This window comes from Poecilia reticulata, chromosome 4 (assembly GCF_904066995.2).
Source record: "Poecilia reticulata chromosome 4, P_reticulata-male-v2, whole genome shotgun sequence".
In the NCBI taxonomy this organism is placed as follows: Eukaryota; Metazoa; Chordata; class Actinopteri; order Cyprinodontiformes; family Poeciliidae; genus Poecilia; species Poecilia reticulata.
The window spans coordinates 16348826-16373307 of NC_088833.1; the positions used below are offsets into that span (position 1 = coordinate 16348826).

The 24482-nt window shown below is 39.4% G+C and overlaps 2 protein-coding genes across 4 annotated transcripts; one reads left to right on the top strand and one right to left on the bottom strand.

The window, feature by feature from the left end:
• Positions 1-3446: 3446 nt before the first annotated feature.
• Positions 3447-13104, top strand: tmem47 (transmembrane protein 47). The gene is made up of 3 exons (XM_008407989.3): positions 3447-3880; positions 10551-10691; positions 10782-13104. The coding sequence occupies exons 1-3, from the start codon at positions 3655-3657 to the stop codon at positions 10958-10960; spliced, it is 546 nt and encodes a 181-aa protein (XP_008406211.1). The 5' UTR covers positions 3447-3654; the 3' UTR covers positions 10961-13104.
• Positions 13105-13120: 16 nt separating this feature from the next.
• On the bottom strand, positions 13121-24000 carry tab3 (TGF-beta activated kinase 1 (MAP3K7) binding protein 3). 3 transcript variants are annotated; one of them, XM_081606378.1, is made up of 8 exons: positions 23410-23528; positions 22980-23136; positions 20846-21854; positions 20606-20737; positions 17298-17458; positions 16796-16889; positions 15031-15114; positions 13121-13974 (listed from the first exon to the last, which is right to left on the bottom strand). In XM_081606378.1, the coding sequence occupies exons 1-8, from the start codon at positions 23454-23456 to the stop codon at positions 13835-13837; spliced, it is 1824 nt and encodes a 607-aa protein (XP_081462504.1). In that variant the 5' UTR covers positions 23457-23528; the 3' UTR covers positions 13121-13834. The 3 variants fall into 3 exon arrangements, with proteins under 3 accessions (XP_081462504.1, XP_081462503.1, XP_081462502.1); XM_081606377.1 differs by lacking the exon at positions 23410-23528 and adding an exon at positions 23809-24000 and having other exon boundaries at positions 20606-21854; XM_081606376.1 differs by having other exon boundaries at positions 20606-21854.
• Positions 24001-24482: the final 482 nt, after the last annotated feature.

Here is a 24482-nt window from a genome sequence, read left to right on the forward strand (position 1 = left end):
TTTGTTAAAATATCAAGATAACCACAACTGTATGTAAATGGCAAAACATTTTCAAGGGGAAATCTGTCAAGCCAACCTGGCCTTATTTGAAAAGTGAATCATGAATAAATGTGAGTGACTACGGTTTATGGAATGCTACATTTCACCAGCCATAGCAGACCTACATCAAAAGGTAACCATACATAGAACAAAGTCCTTGACATCAGTCTGGAAAGAACTACAAAACCATTTCTAAGGCTTTTGTTCCAGAGAACCACAGTGACAGCTATTATCTAGAAACGGACAAAGCATGGAACAGTGGAGAACCTTCCAGGAGCTGTAGACCAACTAAAATTACTCCAAGAGCGCATTAACAGTTTGTTCAAGCGGACACAAAAGTACCTGGAACAACAGGCTCTTTTGTTGTCATCGCAGGCCTCATTTGTCTATTTTTCTTTCTTTACCAGGAAACCAACTCATTAATAAGCCCTGGCATACCAGAAAGAAAAAAATGTGCAATTTCCAGCCAGAAGCGAAAAGCTTCTTGATGCAGGAGTTGTGGAGTTTCGAGACTTTTAACAATTAGTTTTGGTGTTCTTTTAGTAAGTTAGTTAGTTTGTTAGCTAGTTAGTAAGTTAGTTAGCTAGCTAGCTAGCCTGTATAGAGCTGAAGAATTATTTCAAACTATACTATTAGATACTAAGAACTTTAGTCTGTGGTTTCTTACGTGACAGTATTTTATGTTGCAGTAAGACTAAATGTAAAATCACATACATTCTTATTCCAGCTCAACAAATTGGAAAACTCTGAAATTCATTTAAAAATAAAGTCAACCCCTCACTATCATAATGAATAATTACCCAACCACATGAAGTGTTTGACATTTTCCAGTTTCTACTTTATTTTGTTTTTGCTGAGATTATCTCATTGTCCAATTAATATTGGAAGGGGGAAAAAAGGATAATTTAAATTTGTTTCTATATTCAAAATTAATCTTTTGAACACTCAAATTGAGTTTTCACCCATAACCAAACATGTGCTTTGCAACTTCACAGAAGTAAAAATGATTTTTTTTTCATCATAAATTGTTCCACAAAGATGCATGAGAGTCACAGACTCTTGACAACAGAACAAAATCTCTCCATTGTCTATACCCCATATCCCTACAGGGTCACGGGGGGCGACAGGCGCCTGCAGCAATCATCTAAGTTGGACAATTATTAGAGAGACCAATTATTCACAAAAGCCATTGGCAAATTCTATTTCTTTTTTCAACAAATGAAGATCTTACATAAATACATTTAGCAAAGCATTTCAATTATTGTTCATTATTTGATTTTGTCAGGGAGTTCCCAAAACAGACAGAAACATTCAGTTTAGCAAATTCCAAAAACAAAAAATTCTGTATTGTTTTATGATAGACTTTTTTCCTTATAAGTTTGGAGCCTTTTTCCACTTTTGTAACATTGTTATCTGTGTGTCCGTGTGTGTGTGTGTGGGGGGGGGTGCGTGTGTGTGTGTGCGTGTGTGTGTGTGTGCGTGCGTGCGGGTGTGTGTGTGTGTTTATGTAAATCAATATCAATTAATTTTGCGGTTCTTCCCTAAGGAAACAGAATTAGGAGAGTTTAATTATAAAATAAATGAGCTGCGTAAGCTCTACTCACAGCATCTGTGGGTGAGAGAAAGACAAAAAAGGGTGTAAAAATGTACAAGACTTCAGAATCGTTGAGGCTTGAGCTATAAAGCTGATATTGCACATGGGATCAATAGTATAAATTATGAATAATTTTTTACATCTTGAGTTCTGTGAGTGCTTGCCATTACCTCTCACTAAAGTAACATTTCTTCCCAAGAACACAGGAGCAAGAATTTGAATTTCTGCTGATAGTTTTGCTTTTTGGATGTTGAAAAGTATCTCTAATAATTTAACTGGAGGCTTCGCTCGGTAAATAAATGTATTCCAAGAAACTCAAGCCGCACGTTAAAGTTATATGTCAGATAAAAAAGCAAGACAAGTGTAGGATTTGATACTGTGCATGCCACAGACATTGGATGAATTCATAAGTAATGCGACATTTAAATTTGGGAAAAACAAAGAAATGTAATGTCTGTATTTGAAAAAACTGTGGCCCACATTTGTCACTGAATCTATAGGTCAGGTTATTTATGTTGTGCCAAATATAAACAAACATAGTTTAAGGTTACCAGAGAACATTTCTCAAACTATTTTTATTTGACACGCTACAGCCTGTAGTACAATCAGTGTTTTTGTTGTGAGCAAATAATTAATAATAATATACTAATAAATACAAGAGTGGAACCTCTTTTGAATGGACTGGATGCTTTTACTTACAAATGGTGGACAAAACTTTTGAGTCTGATCTACCAGAATGTTCTCCTCGAGACTGAAAACTTTGGATGCTGACATTAAGAAAGGAAGCCACTTTTGCTGTTAAATCTCTGATAAAAGCTTCACGCATTTCTCATTAAAATCCTTCAAATTGTATTCATTGTTGAACTTCGCAATATTGTAAGGGATGTCAAACTTAAGTGCTTTGCAGCTTCAACTGTCTGCCTGCTCCAATAGATCTGAATCAAATGGTTGAATTATCTCGTCAACATTGCAGCCATGTTCAGCAGATTCCAGGTAAAGACACAACTGTTTGACTCAGGGCTGTTGAAGCAAAGCAATATCTAAATGTTGCAGTCGAGGACAGGAGTTTCACAAAAAATACAAAAAATATAACAACAACATTGAAACAGAAAAGCTTGTTGAGAATAGAAAGTATGTCAGTCTAAAACTTTGGGCAATAACTATTCATTGATTTCTTTCTTTGCTTCTTCCTCTCACTCTTTATTTCTTTCTCTCTTTTTTCATTTTTTCTTTTATTTGTTTCCCTGTTTAATAAGGTTTCAATTTTCAACATTTTTGTGACACATAGCACTTTTTTATTCATCCTTAGTCTTGCCTTTTATAACTAAAATATGGCCACTAAAAATACACAAAAAGAACACCAGCCCTGGTGGCATAATTTGCATGTTTGACACTTCCAATAAAATAACCTACAAAATAAAGTAATCATGATATTGCAAACCCTGGCATTGCAATTGCATAATTTCCCTTTTCCTTAGTCTCTAATTTGAAGGCAAGAATATTAAAAACTTTAAAAATAAACGAAACAACAAAATGTAAAAATGAATGGCTTCTGTAAAAATGTACACAGAAACAGGTTGCAGTTATATTAGCTGTAGACAAAAACAAAAAAACAAAAAACTTTTTAAAGTTATACTACTTTGACTTCTCCATTTGTCTTTTATGCGATCATTTTGGCATGAAAATGAATAAATGCGTGTTTTAGTTAATAGAAGCTGCATAGAGACGCAGATAATCCCAGGCACTAGGACCCAGCAGGTGCAGCATGGTGTTTCAGTGATATGCAGCTGCTCTGTCCTGTCAGCAGAGCGCACTGTGCGCACCAGCGGGACGCGCAGTCAGTGAGCAGCGGCTCCCCATCCTGTAAACACAGCGCGGCCAAACCGGATAGGGGTTTCAGTATTGAAACAACCTGAGCATCATTCACCATATGGACTTTAGGAAAGACAGAAACTCACAAATGTTGTTGTTTTTTCTACTCCCCTTCTCCGTTTGAAGTTGCCAGACACTTTTGTTGGGACATGGCTTCATCCGTGAGCGGCACAGAGGAGGTGCGGGTGTCGGGGCTGACGCCCCTGAAGTTTGTGGGACTGGTGTGCGTCTTCTTAGCGCTTTGCCTGGATGTCGGGGCCATCGTGAGCCCGGCGTGGGTCACGGCGGAGGACCAGTACTACCTGTCCATGTGGGAGTCCTGCTGGAAGCCCGTCAGCTCCGTGGACTGGTCCTGCAGCAGCACGCTGGCCGCCGGTGAGAAAGACGCACATGTCCAAAATGTTGTTTGGAAGTTTTTAAACCAGCTTAGCTCTATTTTTTTTATTTATTGAGTGTTTCACTGTTAAATGACAGAAATGTGGGTGCAGCAGACACCCACATTCATATTTAAATGTGCGCATCGGCAACAAAGGATCCCTGATTCCCTGCAGTCAGAACACTGCTGAACCAATCCAGTCTGTGTGTGAAATTATAAAACATCACCCACAAGAGGGCTAAATGTTAATTACTTTATAATTAACTCTTGCCTACTTAACTTAAACCGCAGAACTTAAGAGGTATTGCGGAAAACAGTCAGTTATAGAAATCCCCTGAGTGCAAGTCTTGAGACATGCAGTAGTTTTCTATCTGTTCTTGTGAACTTTTCTCCTCTTCTTGCTGTAGCCCTCACCGCAGAATGAAGTGGAAATCTTTCCCAACCAGGAGCGCTCCAGATGGGGTTTCATTTGGCCTTTTGTTGCGTACAAAATGAGCCTTTGTGTGGGTTTCTCCACCGGCCAAGGAGCAAGGGCAACTCAGAACACAGAGCTCCCCAGAGATCCAGATGCCTGGAGATTAGTTACCAGGGAAACAATTGAGGCACTTCAGAAAAGCTGGGTTTGTCCCTTTTAGGGTTCTTCCTCATGGAGTCCCCTCTCTGAGGAGTCCCCTCAGAGTTATGTCTGGGTGCATTTGATGGGTTACCTCATATCAGCATAAAGCTAATCAGTTTTTGATTGAATAATATGCTGGAAAGTCATGATTTATATTTGTATTTGTGTCAATGCTAATATGTGATTTGATGCCACTTGTTCCAGTTTTGGATATCAGCCTTTAATAGGCATTTTTCAGGATCGTCCTGTGTTTTGCTCAATTCATTTTCTCATGATCTCTGACCCTTTCTCCATCAAAATAAAGCATCACCGCAGTATGATGCTGCCACCACCTTAAAGATGATGTGTTTGTGGTGCCGTGCAGTATTAGACCCAAACAGAGCATTGTATATTTATGTCAGCAAATCTCAGCTTTGTTCTTATCTGACGGAGCATCTTTTCCTTCTTCGACCACATGTTTGCTGTGTCTCCTGCATGGCTTGTGGCAAACTTTAATTTTCAACAATATCTTCCTTTTTGCCTCTCTTCTCCCATCTTTACTACTTAAAATGTGCAAGAAGGCTAAATTTATTCCAGGAACATTTTTCAGACTATGACATTGTTCACCAACAGACTTTTTAAAAAAAATCATCCTATAAGCCAGATGTAAATACAAATGCGTACAAGTAAAGCATAAATCGGTTTATACAGCTTTAAACCCACAGTGAGCTGACTGTCTAGCATTTTCTGTCTGTGCTCTCCTGTTTACCTATAAATATTTCATTTTCTTCGCTGCCTCTGGCCTTCTCCTGCGTGCCGCGCGGTGAATCGTGTTTTTGTTAGCTTGACAAAATGTTTTCTTTCTGTCTGAGATGGGTCACGCTGGCCCCCGTTCCTCTGTCAGCGCAGACAAAGTGCACTTCGGTGCCACAGAAAGACAAGCAGCCTCCATGTCAGCTCTCAGCAGTAGCATGCCACAGTGAATGCACACAGCAAACTTCCTATTTCCTTAGGCTTGTGCTTGGGTAAGGATTATTGATTTGAGGCCCAGAAATCACTAGCTGCCCTTCTCCTCTATCTTTTTCTTCTCAAACCACTCCATCCCCCAAATATTTTCCTTGGTGTCATGCTTGGGGCATTAACTAAATCTTGTTAGTCTGAAACAGCATCTGGCCACATAGATGTGTTTGAACTTGATCTATGAGTCAGTGTGTGACCTGGAAAAAAACAATAAGATGTTGTTTGTTAGAGGTTTGAAATATATATGTACAGATGAAACTAGATATGTCAGTACACCTTACAAAAAGATGGTTTGATTCAGTGTAACCCTACTCTTGGGATTATCAAAATTATTATTACTTTGAGATTTTTATCACTTTATTCAATGCCAGAATTTTACATACACAGATTTTTTCTTTCTTTTAACAGCTTAGAGAATCCTATATGACTTTGTCATTGCTTTTTAAGCTCTTAATTTTTCTTTTGTTAATTGGAGACACACTTGTACTTAAGGCATTTTAAGGCAAAACCTCAAACACATTTTTTTTCTTGTGTGACATCAGAGAAACTTGAAGCTAAATCAGTCAAGATATCAGTAGGATATTTTTGTACCTTCACAAATCAACCACATCCTTGGGTTCAGTTTCCAAATAGTATATTATATAGTATAATATATCCAAGTATAAATATAATGGAAATATTTTCCCATGTCATTCAGAAAGGAATGAGGTTTTATGTCCCAAAGATGAGTTCTGCCATTTGAACACCAGAACAAAGACAAATTAAGAAACTTGTTTAATCTTGTAACAGACTGTCATTTTCCATTAAATGAGTCCTGGGACAACATGGACTGTAAGGCCACTCATAGATGAAGAGGCAATTATTCTAGAAATAACACACATGAATTATAGTTTGCATATACAACTCAGGAAAACTAACCTAATGTTTTTGAGTCATGTCCGGTGGTCTGATAAAGCTAAGGGTCAATTCGTCAGGAACAATAATACACTTTTGCTTCAAGAAGGAACGGTGGCTTCACAAAAAAGAAGATGAACATAGCATTATGTGGAAATATTAAAGCCACATCTCAACACATCAGTGAGGATTAGGCATGGATGTGTCTTGTGAATGGACAATGACCGTAGCCTTACCAACCCAATTTAGTAACAAAGACATTATAGCCAATGTTGTGGCTCTGTCTCAGAGACAGTTTGTAGGCAGAGTTGAAAATGTGTGTGTGAGCAAAGTGACCTTCAATCCTGACTCACTTACACTAGATCTGCCAGGAGGAAAGGGACAAAATTCAAGAAAACACGAATAATAACAACATTATTTTAGCATTAAGCAAATCCTAACTGCTTAGGAGTTAGGATGTTTAAGACTTTTTCTTAATGTCTTAAAATGTCTTAAACAGACATTAAGAAAAACAGTTATCTCTTTTCACAGAGAGGTATGCAAGTATCTCAATTCCACTGTATATTTCTCTCACAATAACACAGAGAGACAGGGAGGTGGGGTCAGAGGTCATGTTTAAACCTGCACAGGCTCGACATTGGGCTTGGAATGTGGAGCAGTCATGCAAGAGCAGAGTGTGTCGATGCCAGGCTGGTGTGAGATGAGGGGACGGCTGTGGCGCCAGCTCGTGAGACAGTCCAGCTCCGTGAGAGGCGGTGAAGGCAAAGCACATTAATAATGTAATATTGATCCCATTTCTGGAAGCTTATCTCTTCTCTGAGGATGGTCACAGCTCAGTGATGGCCTGGTTGAGGTGACAGCAATGGGCTTGAGCCAGGGGACTCTGATCGAAGCACTTTCTGGATTCTCCATCCTTCTGATCTGAGACAAAGCGGGTGTTTAAAGTGAAACAAGATGCTCGGGGCTCTTCTGTGACACAGTTCTGCCTTAGACAAAGAGACTGAACTGAGACCTCGAAGGTTTTTCTCAATCAACACTTCACACGCACGCACCGGAACCGTAATTAAAGCTCAGATCTGATCTTCTCATGCACGGTATCTCCTTTTCCATCTGTCATCACGCAGGGCGCAGATTAAAATTTGGCGGTTCCTGCTCGTCAGAGCCTTTAAGCACTCCCAAATCTGGCTGTGTTTCTTGCTCAGCACACAGGCTCTGCTCCAGATCTGACATGAGACAACTTTCTGCATCCCAATGTTTTCGCGAGCCCACTGATAAAGCCCGGCCAGTTGAAACCGATCGTGGGCTGAAGGCACCGAGCTGACCCAGGGACGATATTAGAGCAGTGGAGTGCTGTGTGACAACCGCAGGTCAAGTCACTTCAACCCCTTCTTATTTCCTGTGAGAGGTAGCGAACACTGAGGGGTCCGCGTGTGACGGGGGCCGTGAGTTGTGTAACAAGAAGTGGGCTCTTTCCAACATCCTGTAGTGACAAGGGCCTTTTATAAACACCAAATCCTGGACCATATTTGGTCAAAAGTAGCTGATGTTTGTTTATATTTGAGCTACTTGGCCTCTGGTTTAAAGTCCCCTTCCAAAAAGAGTGGGAACTGTACTTTAAGCAGCTTATGTCTCTCCACTTTTCTTCCTGCTGGTGAATGTTTTGATGATTTTCTGCCCCAACAGAGAGGAAATCTTCTTGGCAATGCTCAATCTTTTTTTTTCTTTTCTTTCAATTCTCTGGACTCCTTAAAGGCAGAAAAAAGAAGAAGCCCTTTCAAACTATTGTCTTCGAATGTGAACGTTCTCACCTATTGTAAAACTGATCCATGCCTACAGAGCATGCCTCTGTGCTTTGATGTCAAGTCTTTGCTCCACCCTCCGCTTTAAATGATTTCCTCCTGTGTAATCAGATTCCTCCCCATAATATCCTCTCTATGTTTACGTATTGACCTCCTGTTTCCGTGAGTACACAGAAGCAAGTAAAGGAAGAGTCCGCTAATCTATAAAACAATAACATTATATCTACAACAAACCTGAGCCTGTCTCCAGTGGCTCATTAAAGCTCTAAACCTGGTATCTCGAACACACGCCTTAATTTAGCTCAGGTTTTAAATACTAAATCAAAAACTGTGGTCTGAAGCTTAAACCCAATATAACCAGCTGAAGAAAAATGACAAGTGGGTTTCAAATTTTTACAATATAAATAGGAAAGGTTTGCTGTAAATTCATGTATTCAATGCCCCAGAATTAGCATTTCGTAGCATGAAATCGGGGTACATCCACCAGCTTTACACATCTTTTGACTGGTATTTTTTGTCCTTTTTTCTTAGCTAAATAGCTCAGTTAGACTGAATGGAGAACATCTTGCCATAGACTCTCATTTGGATTTAGGTTTGGACTTTGACTGGACCATTCTGAATGGGCTTTTATGCAAACTATTCCATTGTAGCTGTGCTTTTGTTGCCTGAAAATTGTCTTTCCTCAATGACTATTTTGAAACTTCCAACAGATTTACTTCGCATTGCTGTGCATTTAGTTTCATTCATTTTGCCCTGGAGGCAGTTTGATGAACTGCATTTTATTTAGGAGAATACAAATGCGTGCCACACTTTTTGGATTTTGATTTATTAAAAAAAGTTTGAAAACCATATAACGGTTTTCATTCAACTTCATAATTTTGCTCTACTTTTGTGTCGGTCTATCACATGAAATCCCAAAAACCGTACATTGAAGATTTCAGTTTTAAATGTGCAAAATGCAAAAAAAATCTCAAAACTCTGGCATGGCTGTTATTTCCAGCTGAGTGTTTTTTGGGGAGAGAATGTCAGTGGAAATGCTGAGAACGCTGCTGCGCTGGCATCAGCCAGAGACGATGGAGGGATTCTCATTATCCGAGCAGCCACCTCACAGAATCGCTTTTTCCTTCCCATTGCACTGGCAGTCATTACTGAAGTGCTGACATCTGTGCTTAGTAAAAAGAAAGAAGCGTTAGTTTATTTTGTCAAGCTGGAGACAAAAAACAGAAGCAAGGCTTCTGTTCTCAGAAGGAATCTTGTCTGCAGAGTAGTTCACCTCCTGGTCATTGAATCCAAGTGGCTTTGGATTGGAAACATGTTGGGACATTGACAGAACCTCAGACTATGCAGCCCACCCACTTTTTGACCAGAAATACTCCTTGTTTACATTGTGGTATTTTACCAACACCTCAACTCCTTGTCTGACACAGATGCAGAAAACATTTCTGGCTCACTTTGTAAAGTGAGCCTGGCAGTGGAAGAAGTTAGAGATGGTCATGTGTTTTGGATTATTATCCCGTGAATATATCCTATGATTACCCATTTTCAGTTTAGTGGTAGAGGAGAGTTGACCATATTTGTGTTTTTTCCCCCCAAATTTGTGTTTAAAATCTTCTGATATTTGAATGAATCTATGTCAGACACTCAAGCAAGGCTTCTGGACCTTTAGAAGAAGAAAAAATGAGCACACATTTTTTCTTCTTCTAAAAAATGTCTGTGATGCTAAAATGTGGCATCACAGATCCTACATTTTACTTAATAATTTGGATTAGGTGCTATTACATATAAAGCCTTCATTTCACTTCCGACCCAACTGAAGTCTTTGTTGCTAAGAAATCCAAATCTGTTTCAGCTGTACCTCTAAGGACACAAAATTGCAAATATCTTCATACACTTGAAATGAGACAAAACTAACAAGCAATTTTTCTGTACAATATAGGAGCTTGTTTTAAGTTAGTAATTCCTTAATTAAGTTTAATTAATTAAAAATTACTTGTTAAACAAGCTCATATCTCTTGCTGAAAAGTTACATGCAAGTTAGTTTTGCCTTATTTCAAGAGAACTAAATTGCTAATATTTGCACTAAAAACTAGATCAAAAGTTCTTAGTGAGATTTTGTGTTTTTGCAGGTTTAGCCATTTACATTTGTGACAGTAGGAGAGATCTCACAACACAAACAACTGAATTTTTATGTAGATAACATGGTTATTGTTGAGTCCTGGTGACCGTAGCATCACTACTATGGACTGCTACTTATTTTCCCTCAACTAGACTAACATTACTCTGGAGTTGCCTTTGTCACGATACATCTCAGCCTGGTTTCATGATGTTCTCCGTCCTTTCTGCCCCTGTGTTTGGTCTCAGACTGGCAGATCGCCACGCTGGCCCTGCTGCTTGGAGGAGCAGCCCTCACCCTGCTGTCCTTCCTGGTGGCTCTGGTCTCCCTCTGCTTCGGCTCCAGGAGTCGCTGCTACAAACCCGTGGCCGTCATGCTTTTCTCCGCAGGTCAGTCCGTTTCTCCACGGCTACAGTGACCATGTTTATTCCTTGTCCTCATTTTTTTGCACATTGTTGATCTTCTTTTTCTTTCTACAGTGGTTCTTCAGGTCTGCAGCTTGGTCCTGTTCCCAATCAAGTTCATAGAAACAGTCAGTCTGAGGGTGTACCACGAGTTCAACTGGGGCTACGGCCTGGCCTGGGGATCCACCATCTTCTCTTTCGGAGGCGCCATCCTCTACTGCCTGAACCCCAAGAACTATGAAGATTACTATTGAAAATGTCACAAAGGAGAAAAAAACCCCAGTGTTTTCATGCTGTCGTTTGATGAACGTTCTCTGTCCCACAGTGCACAACCACAGACTGGAAAACAAGAAAAAACAAAACGCTTGTTGATGGTGTTTGTACTAAACTCTTCTGTTTGATGCTGTGGACTCCCAAACTGGACAGATGCCCATGAGTTTTATTAATAGGCTAAACCACAAATCCAAAGCAGCAATTCAAACCCAGCCAGAAGACATTTTGAGAGATAATGTCACTAATCGGATAATTATGTGCAGCTCATGTGGGTCGTAGATTTGAGCAGAAAATCTGGTACAGTGGAATAATAAAGTAGTCTGCGGTGATTTCAGGCCAGCGTAGGGAGGAAGATGTCCTGCTCAAGTTATATCCTGGTGATGACAAAGCGAGGAAGACAGGGTAACATTTTACATTTCCCCAGAGATGCTCCCAGCTGGACCTTGAACAACCTTTTCTTCCCTTTCTACATAAATGGAAAAAGGGATCATGGAGCATTATTTTATCTTCTTCTCTTAAAACTCATAGTAATTAAGGGCTATTTTAACAGATAAAACATTCCACAGACACCTACTGATTATATGATTTTAGTCAGAGAAACATATGCTGGGTTATTATTAGCACAAGCAATCACCAGTGGCAGTGGCAATTTTCCAATACAATATTGGTCACAGATATTTTTTTAAAAATATATCTGTTGTACTATATGTAAATATAATCAAAAAGTATGCAATCCTAGAAGAAGAGTGGGAATTAAAATGGCAAATGACCATGCTTGCTGAGTGTATACATGTCTGAATCAGGGGTGTCCAAACAGCAATTTATGGCCCCTGAAAACAATTCAAGAATTGCTCAAATTTGACCCAGTGATTCAGACACTTGATGCAGACGTTACACTTTGTAAAAAAAAACAAAAAAAAAACACGATTTTCTCTGGTTGTTCTTAAAATGTACAATGTTTAGGTGCGTGCAACACAAAGTATTTGGCTTTTCCTAATTAAGTTTTTGGCTTTAGTGTCATTTCATAGAAAATACCACCAGAAACATCCTGCAACCTACTTTTAAGAGCAGTGATGGTGGTCTAAACTTGACTAAACACAGCAAGTTTTTACAGTAGTGATGCTTATCTGCTTCATATTCCAAAAAGGTTTTAGACCAAATCAGTATAAACCAGTGCTTCTCAATTCCTGTCTTCAGGCCCCTCCTGCTCTGCATGTTTTAGATGTGCCTCTATTCCAGAACAGCTTATTCAAATGATTGCATGACCATCAAGTACTGCAGAAGCCTGTTAATCACCCAGAGATTCAATCCAGGTGTGTGGCAGAAGGGAAACACCTTAAACATGCAGGTCAAGGGGGCGTGAGGACCGGAATTGAGAAACACTGGTATAAACCAACCAACAAAATTTAGGATGTTGTAGGTGTGAGGTCCAGTTTATGTGTTTTACAACAAATTACAGATCTACTGTTATAAAGTCTCTTTAAGTCAGAGCATTTTTCAGAGCCACTTTGATACAGACTGCTACAGATTTTTCTTCCTGCCTAAAGCTGATGAAAATTAAATGAGTTACATTTAAATTTCTCTGAAATTAATGAAGCATAACCAAATACCCAGATTTTGTTGCTAAAATCTAAAACCCAAAACCCTTTTTATGATTCAGTCTTATAATGAATTACAAAATCTTAAAAGAAATAAATATATCTCAGAACTTAACTTTTAAAAAGTTTTGGAATGAAAATGCTTTCATCCCCGTGGGAAAACCTTTGCACACCATCATTCTGGGTGATCATGCTCCTCAGCATGTGCTCGCAGTGCTCCCCATGTGATGCTTGTTTATCTTCCCACTCTGCTGAAATATAACAACAAAAATGTGTAACAAGGAGAAAAGTCACTGTAGTTGAAGAAAGTTTGATATTGAAGCTGGGGTTAATAATAATCGTATTTAAAGTAACAGAGTTTAATGTGCAGCAGGTTTGATGTGAGGATGATCAACCTCATGGTGCTTCTTCTTCACAAAGCGAGAGCATGTGCATGCCACTACCGTTTGATGCGATGTTTCTGATGACCAACATAATAAACTCATACTGGAAGAAAAATAAAAGTTTGGTTCAGGAATCAAAAGAAACCGCGGTCTCGTGTCGTCAAGTCACATAGAATCAGCTCTTTTATTAAGTACAGCAAGTTGAGGCATTTGCACAGGAAATCAACATCTTCTGAACACATAATACATGGTGGCATAATATGCATAAAAGTACAAAGCGCATACTTTTTATGCAAGTGTCTTTTAGTGTTCTTTCAGTGATACGAGCTCCCACGCGGAGCCGGATACAGTGTACAATCTACAATTCGCATTTGTCACAACTTACATACCACTTCGTTCATTGTTCTGCTGTCATTGTGAAACACACAAGTCCTGGATTAAAGTGGACGTGCCTCCTTTCCGAGTTCAGTAATGGGCACAGTGTAAACAGGGCAGTCACTCTCCTCTGCCTGGAATGTTCCCTAAGTAAACCACAGCTGCTTCTCCTCCATCCAGAAACCACGTTGTCCCCGTCACTGCTGCTGCGGTTGCACCTTTTCCAGCCCCTTTTTTTTTTATTGTTGTTTTTCGACAAATGCCAGGAGATTCATGATCCACCAAAGAAAACAATGATCATAGTGCACAGTAGTGGACAGGAGAAGAAATCAGAGGGGAGATAGTGGCTCTTCCTCAGCAGGTAGAAGGGGGGAAGGGGAGGCTTGTATATCGATTGACAGGAGCAGACGTCAAGACAGATTCTGAGAGTCTGGGCTCAGGGTGTCTGAAGATTTGCAAAGATTAGGGCAGGGATGGGCGACGCAGTCCCATGCTGAGTTCAGCTGTAGCGTGGCATCTCACATGCCTCACAGCGGTTGAGTGCAGGGTGGTTGAGGAGGGTGCAGCTATCACAGTTCCAGTGAGCTCCTTCAAAATCCTCGTCTCTTTGAGGCGTCGGCTTGGAGGCCTGCTCCCCTTCTAAAAAAAAAGACGACAGAAAAAAACTGTAAATACATCAAGCACAAAAACACCTAATTCAGGTAATCTATCACATAGACCAAGAGTTTCAGTGGATGCCACTCAAGACTGCAGCAGATAACTGCAACTCTGAAGCATTAGAAGTAGGACAGGTGTTCCTCAAAGGTCAATATTGGGACCAATTTTTTTAAATACTTTTTAAAATAATCTTGGGACACATTCAGATCCAGCTATGGATATACATTTCCAGAATCTATTTTAAGCATAGACTAAAGTTCATCAAACATTCCCGCAGCGCAGTTTTACTCTTTCTTCAAGAGTAAAACCTGCAAAAACCAGTTTTTTAGATCAGTGTTTTTCAATCCTGGTCCTTAAGTCAAGCTGACCTACTTGTTTTTTATAACAGTTTCCCTGGTTGCTTACCTGACTTTTAATTCATGGCTGCTAAATAGGACTGAACAGCAATAATCTGAATCAGGTGTGATGAGCAGGAATGCATGTAAAACATACAGGACAGTGTGCTTAGAAGAGCAGGGTTGGGAAACACCGTTTTAGATGATGGGCCTGGAAATATGCAGATATATCTCCATTTCCTTTTGTTCATAATTATCCAGAGCTGGAAAATACTTGAATCAAATTTCTCACTTTTCCAGACGGCAGAACCAAATTGGGCTCTTCAATTATGCTCTGATCTCCATCAGAGCATATCTAACTTTCATTTATTACATTCATTTCAAACAACTTACTAAAAACAGCGTCAGCAGAAGAGCATCACTGCTTTGAACTGTAGTTTCCATTTACTGCAAATTGTTTTTCATTTCTTGGGTATTTGTTGTGTTATACTCATCGTGTTAACTTGTCTGATTTTTTCGGCTCATCTTGGTCATGAAATCCTTACTGAAGAGATATTATATCTCAATGGACATTTCTGATTAAATAAACTCAAATTTAAAAAACAAAAAGGTCAACAAGATACTCGTAAACAAAGGCGTGCCAGATTCTAATTCAAACTAGTTTCAAAAGCCTTCATCACTAATGGTTTCAAATGTTTCTCACCTTTCTTCCCAGGATTGGTCGGACCCAACGGACCCGGCTGAATGTTGTCATAGAAGTTGCTCATTGCTTTTGGGTCAAACTTCCCTGTAGAGAAAAAAACAGAAATAAGAGTTTGGATTTGTTTACTTTAGAGTGTCAATTACACCTTAAAGTCAAGCCAGTCTCAGTTCAAGCTGTTCATACTGCAAAGTTTCAGAAAAGATGGTGGCCATAAAAAAATCCCTCTAGTTTAAATTTTGCTGAGGGTAAGAGATTTTGAAAATGTTCTGCTTTGAATTGTGTTATTTAAATTTTTTTTTTCTTTTAGGTTGTTTAAACTGTCATGAGGACACCAGTGTCCTCATGGACTCATTGGATAACATGTAAGCAATTTGGGGGTGATAGTTAATTAAATCAGAAATAACAGCATGAAATTACTTGTAACGTGAACAGAAAATCAAGAAGTAAAAAAAAAATACAAGCTTCAGCCATTCACATTGTTGACATGATGCAAACTTTTAGCCAAGTTTCTTGACTGAAACTAATACTATATGAAAGATGGTTGAAAAAAAAATAATTTGTACATTTACACTTACAGTAAATGTTCCAAGTATTTCTATCCCTTTAGTATTCACATTTCATCACATTACTACAACACATTTCAGTGTTTTTTATTGGAACTGGAGGATACCAACAAAAAATAGTGAATGACTGGGAAGATATTTAACACTATATAATATTATTTTAAATCAAAAAGCTTGTATTAAGTCCCCTTCAATCAATGCTTTGCATAGTCACTTTTCAATGTATTTGAAGCTGCAGGTCGTTTGAAAATCTCTCTTCCAGGTTTGCAAACCACGAAACCACATTACCATGTACTTTGTAAAAAAATTCAAGTTCAGTCAGATTTTATGTTTAGTGTAAAAGCCACGTTCCATAGATTCTCCATTGGTTTTACGTATAAACTTTGACTAGGGCATTTTAACATGAATATGCCTCAATCTAAACCATTTTGGTTTTACATTTAGCATTTTTGGCCTGGAAGATAAGTCTCCACCTCAGTCCAAGTCTCCAGTAGTCTCTGAAAGATTTTTTTCTAGGATTTACCAAAGTTACCAAGACTAGTAATCAGTGAATAACTAACAATCCTGGACAGATGTGATTATCTTTTGTTGGGCAATCACAAAAATCCATTGAAACCTTTGGTTGAATGTGACAAAATGTTAATAAATGGGTATGAATACTTGTGCTAATGCTCATCACATTAACAACTATTGTGTTCAGAGTGAGGTTAAACCACAAATCACTTTATAGATTTTTTTCTAAATTTAAAATGCAACTACTAAATAAACCAAATAACAGAAATAAAACTTTAGCATCGGTAAAATAAAGGTTAAGCTGATGGCTGAGTAGCAACAGGATATTTTTAGTGTAACTTGCTATGTAAATAGACAAAGTGATTGAAAGTAATTTTCCACTCGTCACACAAAGGTTTTTGCTTCTATTAGTTATGTAATCAACAGGAGTTTTGTATCATCCAAATTGAGCATTGACAGGGTGTGGGGGTCAGTTATGGATCAGCTTGTCTCCTGCTACAGAACAACCAGCAATTTAAACACTGCATCTATAAAGAGAGTAACAGAATCCATCCATCATTTCAGGTCCAACTGTCTGCTTTCATGCTTGGTTCTTTTAGAATCAGCTCACTTAAATAAATTAGACACACACTCAAACGTTATTTATGTAGATGTTTAAGCCAGTATGTGTGTGTGTGTGTGTGTTCTACCTCTGGACTGCAGCAGATCTGTTTCCTTCAGTGTGCAGTCAATATCAATCTGCAGTTGTCTGTTGTGAGTTCGAAGTCGGGTAATCTCCTCCGGCTGCAGTCAATGAAAACATCCCGGTCAGTTTAGATACGTCTTAAAACATTTCATATTCCCGATCCAACTTTAAAAATTTCCTTATTAAAAATATGAAGTATTTTATAGATTGTTTCTATTATGATGAACAGAAATATTTCTGGGATACTGCTGCATTCTGGAAGAAAATAGGCCAGAGTGAATTTGAATGAGGAAAGTGGCTAATCTTTGTTTTGACACATAGTAAGTTGGTTTGATTTGCTTTAATCCTTTGATAAATTAAAACATTGTCAGAAAACAAGCTTTGGAAAGTATTCAAATTATCTTAATTTGATCAAATTTGTTTGATGGTCTGAAAAATTGTGACAAAAAAAAAGAAAAGCAAGGGGTACAATTATTTTGTAAGGCACTACATATTGCGATCCTTACTCTGGGAACAAGATGTGTGGAGTTGACCCGTCGAAAACGCCTTTGGAGGGCGTCGTACTCCATGTTATTGACATCAGTCTTCAACTGCTCTAGTTTCTGCCTCTCCATGTGCAGCTCTTTTACCAGACGCTCCATCCGCGCCCGCTGGTGGAGCAGAAGAGCTGTGGGGACGGACATCAATTATAAACGTGTTTAAAACGCACCAGTGAGGAACGCTGTTTAATTCACAGCCATTTCTCTCTTCAGTGCTCTGTTGGTACTTCAACATGACAACACGATCAAATCATGCCACAAAAAAAAACAGCACAGCTAGCATTAGAGGAGGCTAACAATTACACTCTGGAGAAATTCAAAAGATTGCTCAGCAAAACATATTTGGATTTCAATCACTTAACCTCAGACAACTTAAGAATTGTCTGAGGTTGTGAGGGTTAAATATCAGGCAGCAAGCTGAAAAATTATGCAAAGACCTACAATTTTAAGTAAATACAAGAGGGAATTTTAAAATTACAATTTGATAATGACATCAAGAAGAAAAATGAACAAAAGGAAATAAATACAAGGCTAACATTGCTACATCATGTTAGCCGTCTAACTTTGCATTTTTTCAGATTTTATTTTACATACATTTTTAATTGCCGAGAACTTTTGCTCATAACTTTAGAAGTAAATTAGCCACGTTTACAGTGTGAAAAATGCAGATGTTCTCAGTTTTGATGCAAGTAATGAAAAGATAAAAAAAAAAACTATTATGTTTTTCTCAGTACTTGACCTCTGGATGATTCATAGGTGCATCTCTATTTCAGACACTAAAGCAACAAATTTACAAAAAGGTTTCATAGCACTAGTTTACAAACTACTGGAAGTTTTGCTAAATGAAAACATCTGCAACTTGCAAGATTCTGAATGTGCAACTTTCTAAATAGGAATTGTGACTTCAGAGGAAAGTTTTTGTTGCATTTTCAGCTGCTACCTTGGAAAGTTTGACTCAAACAGTTCACAGCTTTAAACTGAAAATTATTTGTTATTCAAATTTGGGTAATTTCCTGTTCATGCTACTGTTTTACTAGAGGGCAGTAATGACTCACTATGCCATTTGTTGTTGAAAGAGTTAAATTAGCGGTTCTCAACATGGGCGGTACCGCCCCCCAGGGGCGTTCAGAGGACGGCAGGGGGCGCTGGTGGACATTTTTACAAAAGGGGGGCGCTGGATGCATTTGGGGGGCATTTGGTCGAAGGTAAACTTTACACCTTAAATACAAACAAAGCCAGTTTAGACTTTGAGCAACTTGGTAAAACTGTATTGTGTAACATTAAATCATGCTTGGCTGCAACTGTATCGATGGCAGCTCTTCTTCTATTCAGTGTTTGTTAGCTTCTGTTAGCTTCTTGGCGCAGCTCCGTTCTCCTGCTACTGGTAGCTAAAATCACGATACCCTCACTGTGTATCCCTCTGAAAAATGAACCCATTTAAATAAAGAAATAAAGAAATGCGTTCATTTTATAGCGTTAACACTGGTGCTGTAAGTGGTCCGGTATGAAACGGGGGTGATAGAACAACACAGCACTTTTAAATTTCAATAATCAGAATGCAGAAATTGTTTCCGTTGTTTTAAAAGGTTTATGTCAGTCTGCCTTTTCCCCATCGATACGCTTCCCGACCGCCCTGCACCTCAGGGGGTTAAAAAAAAGACGCGCACATTGCGCAAAACTCTGAAGCAAGCGGGACATAAAACGGAGCGACGAACTGGATGTGAATAAAAACAGAGTACCGACGCTGAACAGTGAAAAAATCAACACATGATGTGAAACAAATGACTATTAGGCGGCGCAGCAGGTGATGAGTGAAGATTACTTATGGTCAGTAAATGATAAAATAAATCTAGCAACAGGAAAGAAACTAAAGTGGACATAGCAATAAACCAGGAGAGGATAATACTAATCAAATGCAACTAAATAGAAATGAATGAAGAACAAAATGGAAGAATAAACTAAGAAACTAAAGTAAATACAGAGGAATAAACTGGTATGGCAAGACCTTTCGAGCAATAATTAATACAGAGGCAATAAACAAACACTATTTCCAGATAAAAGGTAAAATAATATTGTTGAAATGTCATGGGTTTGTTGAGACCACAACTAGTACTGAGAATAAATATATCTTACAGACCATAACAGTAAATAACTGATCACTTATTTACGTTTGTAATTAGATTTGTTATATTTATTTCTTCAATATTATTTTTCATATCAGTGTTAATGTCATGAGGCTGATGACTCCATGACACTTTCAATTTGACTCATTAGGATTTGATTAAGAACCAGATTTGTTCTTTGTAATTCCTGTCCAGTAAAACTATTAATCTATAAATCAATAGACAGGTCTATATAAAGATATAATCCATGTTTCTGTCTCATATTTGTATGGCATTAAAAGGTTCTGGAACTTTTGTTTTTCCACTGAAAGCTCTGGTTTGCACAATAAATGCCATCTGGGTGAAGTTTTATGGATGATACTCTGATGTCCCATTCTCCTGAAGGCAGCACAGAGCTGCACCACCAGAAACTGATAAACACTGAAGAGAAGAAGAGTTATGATTAATGTAGTTACAGTTCTATCCATGTTTTAATGCTGCAGAGCTCAGTCATTTTGCAAATAGTTCAAAGTTTAAACTGGCATTGCTGTACGTATTTTATCTGGTCATTTTGTGGAATATTTAACAACCAGAAAATGGCACAAAATAAGAATATTTTTTCCACTCTGATTGGCTGCAGTTAGGCCTACCAATTTTAAGTTAAATGTTCATTGCATTTTTCGTAGACACCTGTGAAAATAATTTCTATTCCCATTACTTATTTGTTCTCTGGGAAATTATCTTGATGATAAATACAGAAACAAGCATAAAAATCAAAACATCTACAATAGTGATAGTAATGTTAATGATAAAATAATAGTCAGTGCAATGTAGCCTGCAAATTCTTTGGTGGGGTGCGGTGAGGGAGCTCACCGCACCCCACTAGCGGGACGCTGGCCCAAAAAAGGTTGAGAAACACGGAGTTAAATGGAAAAACAGAATTATTGACCAAAAGTCTAAATACATGCATTTAGTCATAATGTTAAAGTGTACAACACTATTGGAGTTTTCAGAATTTGATCAACTAACTATCAATTAGAAGCAATGAAGGGAAAATCCCCCAACTTCACTCTTGGTTGACTGACTGGTGCATCTGTAATCTTTACACCCTCAAATGGACTCAAAGCCAATTTAAAAACAAATAAAAAAATAACACATAATTAACGCACTTACCTTGCGTGTAGGCATAGTCATCAGAGGCTGAGCTTGAGCGTCGGGGTAATTGCTGAAACTGACTGGCGATGTTCCCTGGCAGGGCGGAGATGGGCAGGATGGGTGCTGGGGTGGCGCTGTGCGCACCCTGATCTACAATGTTGAGAAGAGACTCAGCTTCAGCGACAGGTGGTGAGCTGGGTGGTCTTTGAACCTGGCCTCCAGGGGACACTTTAATTTTGAAGGTATAGGCAGACTGGCCTGGCTGGGGGGAGGACGCCTGCCGAGGCCTCGTGTTGCCTTGGTGCTGTAAGTACATTCCCGGGTGGAAAGTCGCTGGTCCAGGGGGTCCGCCGATCGTGATGGGCCGCGACGGGGAGCTGGGTGAGGGGCTTGTTGCCATGTACAGCGAGCCCTGGGGGTGTGGGGTGTGAACAGGTGAGTTGCTGCGAGGCCTTGGTCCTTCAAGGGTAATTTCTATCTGTTTTGTGAGAGGGGTTTTCGGTTGGTAGGGCCTGTACTGTGGCGGAGGTTGCTGCTGGTGATGGTAGGCCATATTTGTGATGTTTGGGGGGCTAATGGGGAGGAAGACGTATTGCTGGTGCCCAGGTTGAGGCTGTGGTTGTGGCTGTGGCTGGACCTGATGTTGAGGTGAGCTGTAAGGGGAGCCATAAGTGGGGGTACTGTACGGGGACTGCTGATGCTGGTAGACGGGAGCTCCAGGGGACGGCCAGGGAGCTGGCTGTGGGCTCTGAGAGGGGGAGGGCCGAATGTACAGGGTGGTATTGGTGCTGTTAACATAGTGCCCTGGAGGAATCTGCAAAGCCTGATGGACTGTAGGTATGTTTTGTGAAAGAGTGACAGTAATAGGGTTCATAGGATATCGTGGAACTGGCGTACACGTGGGGGACATGCCTTGAATTGTGGGAGGAGGCGTGGGCGTGCTGGATGAGCGGCTCTGATCGTTCATAAAAAAAGGATTGTAACTGGGGGAGGGTGCCATGGTGGCAGGAGCCGACAGGGGTTCAGGGTAGCTCGGCCGCTGAGGGTCAATGTGACCGTCGCTGGTGCTGTGCACCAAGGAGCGCCCCACTGCCGCTCCTCCTCCGTTTGATTTTCCAGCCTCTGAACCTGGATAGCCCAAGCTAATGTGTAGCATGTGGTTTCGACTCATTCGCATCTCCTCCGGACTGTGATGAAAGTCACCATAGAGATATCTGTTACTCTCCTGGGACAGCAGGTGGCAGCAAACATCCGGATTATTGTTGTTCTGAAAGAGTCAGAAGGCTGAGTTAAGATCATTTCAGTGCTCTTAAATAACATAGTTCAAAAGTTCATCCAACAACTTTACAGCTCAGGCCAATAAAAGGAATTAGAAGATGGTAACCAGTGGTTATGAAACCAAATTATTTGGACAGATTGCAAAGAGTATACACTGGTGTACACGGTGTACTGTATACTAGTGGATATTTTACTTTATCTGAAAGAACATATATTTGCAACACTAAAATGTCTTTCATGAATGTCTCACACTAACTAAGTGTGGGTTAAATATGGGGGAGAAAATGGAGGAAAGTGGTAAACAAGGATCCGGTGCCACACCAAAACCTGTGGAGCTTATTTACATATTGCATATTTCTCAGTTTTCAATAACTCATTTTCAAGTAAAAGAGGACTATTTGGCAATTAGTCTTACATGGCTCTGTGGGATAGAACACAGAGCCATGTAAGAGCCAGTGGATCATCTCAAAAAAGTTGACTTTCTAACTGTGTATAAATTGGACTTTTAGTTTTACATACTTTTTAACTACAAAGATTTTGCTTTTATAAAAACAAAAGATAAAAAAGTCAATTAGCAACTATCCAAACTCACTACAATCTTACCACATAACCCTAAAGTATAGCTGCATTAATATAACAAGGATGACATTTAGTTTTTATTTCTTTTTATTTTTTTTATTTCTTCATTGCCAAAGGAACTGTGAAATTTTAAAAGCCAAATATTTGTCATACAATGTGTAAGCAACCACCAGATTGTCATTACAGTTCAGGTTTACACCTCTGATTTATTATGAAGACATTTGGGACTTATTTACAAGTAAAAGAATATAAATGAAAATGACAGGTAAAATAAAATTGCATCTTTTTAGAAGCACATCTAAATGCCACAACCCAGCAAAAATATGTCATAATGCATATGAATGATTCAGCTTCAAGTTAAAATAATTAATTTGAACAAATCTATCTGCTTTCTAGAGTACACATATAAATATACTGTAAAGATAAGAAATGTGTTGGGGCAAAAAATATTCTATGACAAATAGGGGCAGAAAACCAATAATACAATTTTTTTTTTTTTTGAAAAAGCTCATACTCATCTGCAGTGTGCATTTACCTGCAGAAGGAATTGAGAAACTACTCCCTCTGGGATCTCTGGGAATCGCTGCTTGAGGTCTTGCAGGACGTGGTAGTCGACTTGAGAGCCTCCCTGCGCCATCCTGAACCCACACAGAGAGTCAAAGGGCCCAAAGGTGCATGCGTCGTCCCATCCTCTGAAGAAGCAGAGGGTAAACGATAAAAACGGTGATCAAGCTGACATGTCGGAGGGAAAAGCTTGCAATAAACCTGTTGTCCTACCGAATGCTTCAAACACACCCTATGTGTCAGCAATAATGTCATTACAGATATCAGAGAAGCAGTCCTTAAGGGGCATAGCAAGCTTGAACTGTCAATAACAAGAATGCACATTTTTCATCAACGTGAAAAATTAAAGTTCATTACGATCGCAGGAACAACTTAAGCGAGGCTTGTGCATATTCACTCACATTAATGCAGAACTGCAAGGCGCCTGTTGTTTTGTTTGTTTCGCCATACTTTTGCACCAGGCAACGACGACATACCGCCGTCAGCTAGGAGGCTACTTATCAACGTCAGTTAGCCTCCGGAACATCACCCAAACAAACAGCCGCACCTGTGTTCTGCGTGGTCGCACTGAGACACGGAGTTACTATTCCTGAGAGATTTTCTAATGTCACCTTGTACTAATTTAGCAGTCCAATCCTCTAAACAGGATGACTCTTTAAATAAGATTAACTCAGTTCCTAAACTGCCAAGCAGCTAACTTTGCTAATGCTAACCTAAGGCTGCTCAGCTGTCACAGTCCCCCGGCTGTTAATGGACCAGCTAACTCTGCTAAAGCCAGTCAACGATTTCATTAAACTTACCATTGGTTAAAAGTCTCTGTTACGTTTAAAACCATAGCTGACTCCAAAGTGACGCTTCGATGTTTCGGAAACCACGGGGAGATGTTTTTCAGTTTGTTTGTTTCGGCGAAATAACTTGTAGTTTCGCATTCCAGCGTCAGGCCCCTGCAACTGAACTGCATAGCAGTCAGTTTATCGCGATAATGTCAGGATTTCCCGGTGTGACGCCGAAAAAAGCGTCCCTACAGTTAAAAGCAACCATCGTCATAAACGCGCCGCCACAGCTTATTTGTCTAATGTTAAGGGCTGCGGAGTCCTGATTTACAAAATGTTCACTATTTAGAATGTCTATTTATTTATTTATCTGTGCTTGTTTGTTTATTACATTGATATGACAGCCTAGTTTTCCCCTAGTTTTCCATGTCTCAATGCTAAGACAGATGTCTTATAATGTTAAGAAATTGTCTGGTGCCCGATGTATTAGAAACCCAAAACTTTATTTTCATGCTTAATACAAAAAAAAATTGGGCATTCCAATGCACTAAATGTTTCGGCGAAATGGAGGATTTTCAGAGGAGGGACGCTTTTTTCGACACAACACCAAACCAGGAAGTCGTTCAAATTGATGTGATTGATGCCAACAATGTACATGAGAGCAAGTAAAAAACCTTTCACAGGAAGCTACATATACACAC